We start from the raw sequence: 4,635 nt of genomic DNA on the forward strand, positions 1-4,635 counted from the left end.
ACAGACTTGGAGCCAAAAAGAGAAGCTGGATGGAGATAGCAGTGATCTGGTGAGTGAGGTTCCTTAAAAAACCTCTTGTTGTTCTCTCTGAGAAGAATAATTTATATATTTCCACAGGCTATGATACCGAATATGTTTTTTTATGAGAAAAGAGTCATTTGAATTTTTATTGGGAAGTTTTCTATTTATATTTTTTTGTAAAAACTATGTGAAACCATCAGGTAGATCGCTTTGAGTTTTTTACATGAAGGTGCCGGCTCGGCTGCGGTCCTTTTTTTTTTTAAACAGCTACTGCTTCGCAGCGCCATTCCCAGTCTAAAGGAATGGAGGCAGGCCAGCCCCAAGTATGACAATCTCCCCTCTGTGACGTGGCTCAGAGGGAGGGGGTCTCATCACACTAGGGGCCGGCGGGCCTGCCCCCAGTGCTTCATGACGATACCTGGGAATAGATGTGTGCAAATTGTCCTCTAGATCATATCGCTTTAGCAGAACTTATGTTTTACATTATAAATACCATGCTCTTCAATTTGGTGAACATTACATTAGATGCAGCCCAAGTCAAGCACAATGCCCAATGATGCCTCTATAATGGCTCTATTCATTGCAATGTCCTAAAAATCCAGCCAGTGCTTACTGTCATTTTCTGAACACTCAGGGTGCCATTGTTATCAGCATCATTGTTTCTTCTTTAAATTTTAATTCTACTTTTTTTTCACCAAGTAAAACTGCAAAGTTTGAACAATAATGGAAACATTGATTGCAGATCCTGTTGTTACTTTAACAAGTGGATGACGTCTGTTCCATCTAGTCGATTGTAAGGGGCATCAGCTGTTCCATTGTCTGCATTTATACATCTATACTCTTTCCTTTTCTTTTTCCCCTCTGTTGTATGAAAGTTCCATAATGAAATTTTGTAGATTTCCTAAGAAAATGAGGATAGTCAGCTGTGAAAAATTGCTTCCTGGTCCTTTCCCTGCTGCTGATTAATATGTCAGTGGAGAAATAGGTTCCCTTAGCAACTCCTATTGTAAAAATGATGTGGATGAAGGCCCCTGACAAACATTTCTGTTCTAATTCCACCTGGGTTACAATTTATTACTGATATAACATGACTACATTAGTCCATTATATGATTTACAAAAATGCAGGTCCTGTAAACCAAGCTGACACGACTTCCGAGCAATTACGTTTTATCCCATTATATGTGATTGCTATTCTCATCTATCAGCGAAAAAGTTATCAAATCCATGCATCTCGTGTTCTCTCCAGCTTAACATCAACTCTCCGATGGTCTAGTGATATAACATGTAATGACATATAACAATATAGGAGGAGCAGAACTGCAAATTGCATTACAAGGTCTGAAAAGCACATTTACAGGCAGGCATGGATTGGTGTAACAACTTATTAGAAGGGTAGACTGGCCATTTTCTGCTGACAATTTTCGATTTCCGAAGGGGAATATTGTGCAGTTGTTTTTCTTTTCTGTCCAAATTCACAACATGTCAATGTCAATTAGAACCGTAGAGCGAATCTGTCACCCAGTGTTTTGCTCAGAGACTGTTCCTACTGTAATATAGGTTTCATACAAATGTGTCCATCCTACCATATCACTAATCTAAATTTCCTTAGTGATGCCTGCTGTGAGATTGCCAGCCTTTCCTAGTAACCTGGGATTGTAACTCTCTACTGTCTACAATTACAGTCGATGGCTGCTTTCTCTCCTCTGTCCCACAATTCCACTGCTTTGGAGTCACTTTTGATTCTGCTGTCATTAAAACCACACATCCAGGCATGGTCCACCTCCTCCGGACGCCTCCACATTAAACACATTTCCAGAATACGCTCTTTGCTTAACATTGTTAACTTGACTCTGCATAACTGAGAGAGTGAATGCTCTCATTATCTCCCTCTTGGACAACTGCAACATCTAGCCTTCCATATAGCACCCCTGCCCCCCCCCCCCCTCCAATCCATCCTCAACTCAGCTGCCCAACTAATACACCTCTCCCTTTTGCCAATCCCAGAGGGGCTCAGCTTCCCTGACATGTTTGAACTTACTACTCCAACATATCCAGCTCTCACCCACCGCTAAAACCTTCAAAAGCAACCTAAAACCCATCTCTTCAGAGTAGACTACAACCTACAATAACCTTGCAACCATCCCACCACACTGTGACCAGCTGCCTCCTCACCCTGTGGATTGTAAGCCCTTGCATGCAGAGTCCTCTTTTCCTATGTACCAGTTTGTCATCTACTTTATGTTGTTGTTTTCTTGATTTTATGTTCTAGTCTGTATATATACATTTGTTACATGTCAATGATCTGCATGGCTTGTTTGAACAACTTAACCAGCCAATGTGAACTAAAATGTATATGACTATGTCTGTATCTGATTTATTGATCGATTGTTCATCAGTTGTTGAACCATCAACCTACTTCTATCTAATGTGTATGGCCACCAGTACAATTGTCTATTATTCAACGCGAATGTTAATTTCTATGGGGAGGCCATAGGAGAGCTATAAGAGAAACGTGCCATAGGGTGAATTGGTATAGAGAAGATGATTATAGCATGATATTGCACTAAGAACAACATCTATTACAGCACGTAAAAGGAATTGCTCTTTGCAAGCCTCTTCACGTAGATCATCCAAGGGAGCCAAGTAGGGAGCCAACCTAACTCCTAAGTAGGACAACTGGAAAGAAGTGTTGGGGTAATGGTGATACCACTACCAGTAAACTAGAGACTGAGGGCGCACCAAGGACACGTCAGTTAAAAGTAAAATAAAGGATGCTTTATTGCTTCATTGGCAAAGCGTTTGAGGTGCATAAGAGTTCTTTCTTAAGCCAGGAGAAGACATGCATGCATCCAGTTCACTGGTAGTGGTATCACCATTACCCCAGCACTTCTTTCCAGTTCTATGGGGAGGTCGAGAAAGATAATTATATATATCCTACCATTATAATCAATGCTGTTCACGTCACCTGCCATTGGTTTTATTTCCACGTCTGATCTGTGTGTATATACAATAAGTTGCATAAAAAGCAATTCAGACATGGCAAAAACCAGAACATTGCCGAGGAGTTAATGCAACTCATAAACATAAAACAAAAATAAAATACATTTCAAGTCCCCCTAGGGAATTTGAAGAATCGACCACTTGATCATTGCGATAAAGGAGCCTTCAAAGCGCCACCACTGCTTCGAAACTTAATTACCACCCTATGGTTGCATTGCATAGGGGATGTTCAAACTCCAGACAAGCAAAGCAACCAGCATCTAAACTCCTAGATACTACTGTTACATTTAACAATGGCATCTAGGTGGTTAAATAGCCAGGCCTGGACTAAACATTGATCTCAGCACCTGCCAGAGAATGACAACGGAATGCATAAAGAGGATAAAGGGGTTGTCCAGTAAACAATCATACTTAGCCATGCTGCTGGGGCCATGTCAGTAATGTATACTTACCTGTCCCGCTTCCTTCGCCTTTGCTGGTTGTGCCACTGACAGTGTTTCCATAACAGAATGTCATCGCATGTTAAGAAAACATTGACAGCGGGAGAACCAGGAACCAGCAGTGATGGGGGAGTGGGACAGGTAAGTGTACATGGTTACATAGTTATAATAACAGACCCAACAATATTTTTCATTATAGATAAATGCACTATAATACACTAAATTAGATCTAGCAGGCAGGCTGATCAGTCACTTAAGAGTTGGTGGCAAAGAAGGTGAGGCTGGTGACTCTGGAATCATTTTGTCTTTTTTCCCTGGATTCATTTACTTTTCAAGATGTCTGGTCGTGGTAAGAAGGTCCAGAAACCCAAGGCCAGTAAGGGCTACAGATCGGCCAAGGCCGGACTCCAGTTCCCAGTGGCCCGTATCCACAGGTTCCTGAAGAAGGGAAACTATGCTGAGAGGATTGGATCTGGAGCCAGCATCTATCTGGTGGCCATCCTGGAATACCTGTGTGCTGAGATCCTGGAGCTGTCGGGGAACGCAGCCAAAGATAACAAGAAATTCAGGATCTCGCCCAGACACATCCAGCTGGCCGTCAGGAATGATGAAGAACTGTCCAAGCTGTTTCATGGGGTCACCATTGCGGAAGGAGGTGTCCTGCCAAATATCCAGGCAATCCTCCTCCCAAAGAAGACTGCAAAAGGCTCGTCCCAAGGAGCTAAAGTTGCAGAGTCTCAGGACTTCTGAACCCAAAGTGAAGACTTTCCTATATATGTTATTTATTGTCTCATGATTTTTACATAGCTTTTCTATTAGTTTCATTAAACATCTTTGTTAGTAAAAAAAAAAAAAATTAGATCTAGCCAGTTAATGTACCATGACATACTTGTACATCATCAGTGGGGTGTCATATATGTTTGTCACAGTGATAACACATGCACAGCTTCATTCATGGAGCCACCAGCAGGAGGAAACAAGGAAACAAAAGTAGAAACATATCTTGGTCTCCATGATTAAAAAAAATAGCCCAAAATGCAGCTTAGCTTTGAAGTCCCTTTAATGATATCTAATGGGATGAAGTAACTAAGAATTTCCTATATATGAGGGAGTGCAGATTTGCAGGTCTGTACGGATAAAAATTATGCCTGTAAAGTGAGGGGCAGATTAAA

The 4,635-nt window shown here is 41.4% G+C and overlaps 1 protein-coding gene across 1 annotated transcript; it reads left to right on the forward strand.

The window, feature by feature from the left end:
* The first annotated feature begins 3,799 nt into the window (after positions 1–3,799).
* On the forward strand, positions 3,800–4,213 carry LOC138793500 (late histone H2A.L3-like). The gene has a single exon (XM_069972101.1). The coding sequence runs from the start codon at positions 3,800–3,802 to the stop codon at positions 4,211–4,213; it is 414 nt and encodes a 137-aa protein (XP_069828202.1).
* The last annotated feature ends 422 nt before the right edge of the window (positions 4,214–4,635 follow it).

Source organism: Dendropsophus ebraccatus, chromosome 5 (genome assembly GCF_027789765.1).
Source record: "Dendropsophus ebraccatus isolate aDenEbr1 chromosome 5, aDenEbr1.pat, whole genome shotgun sequence".
NCBI lineage: Eukaryota > Metazoa > Chordata > Amphibia > Anura > Hylidae > Dendropsophus > Dendropsophus ebraccatus.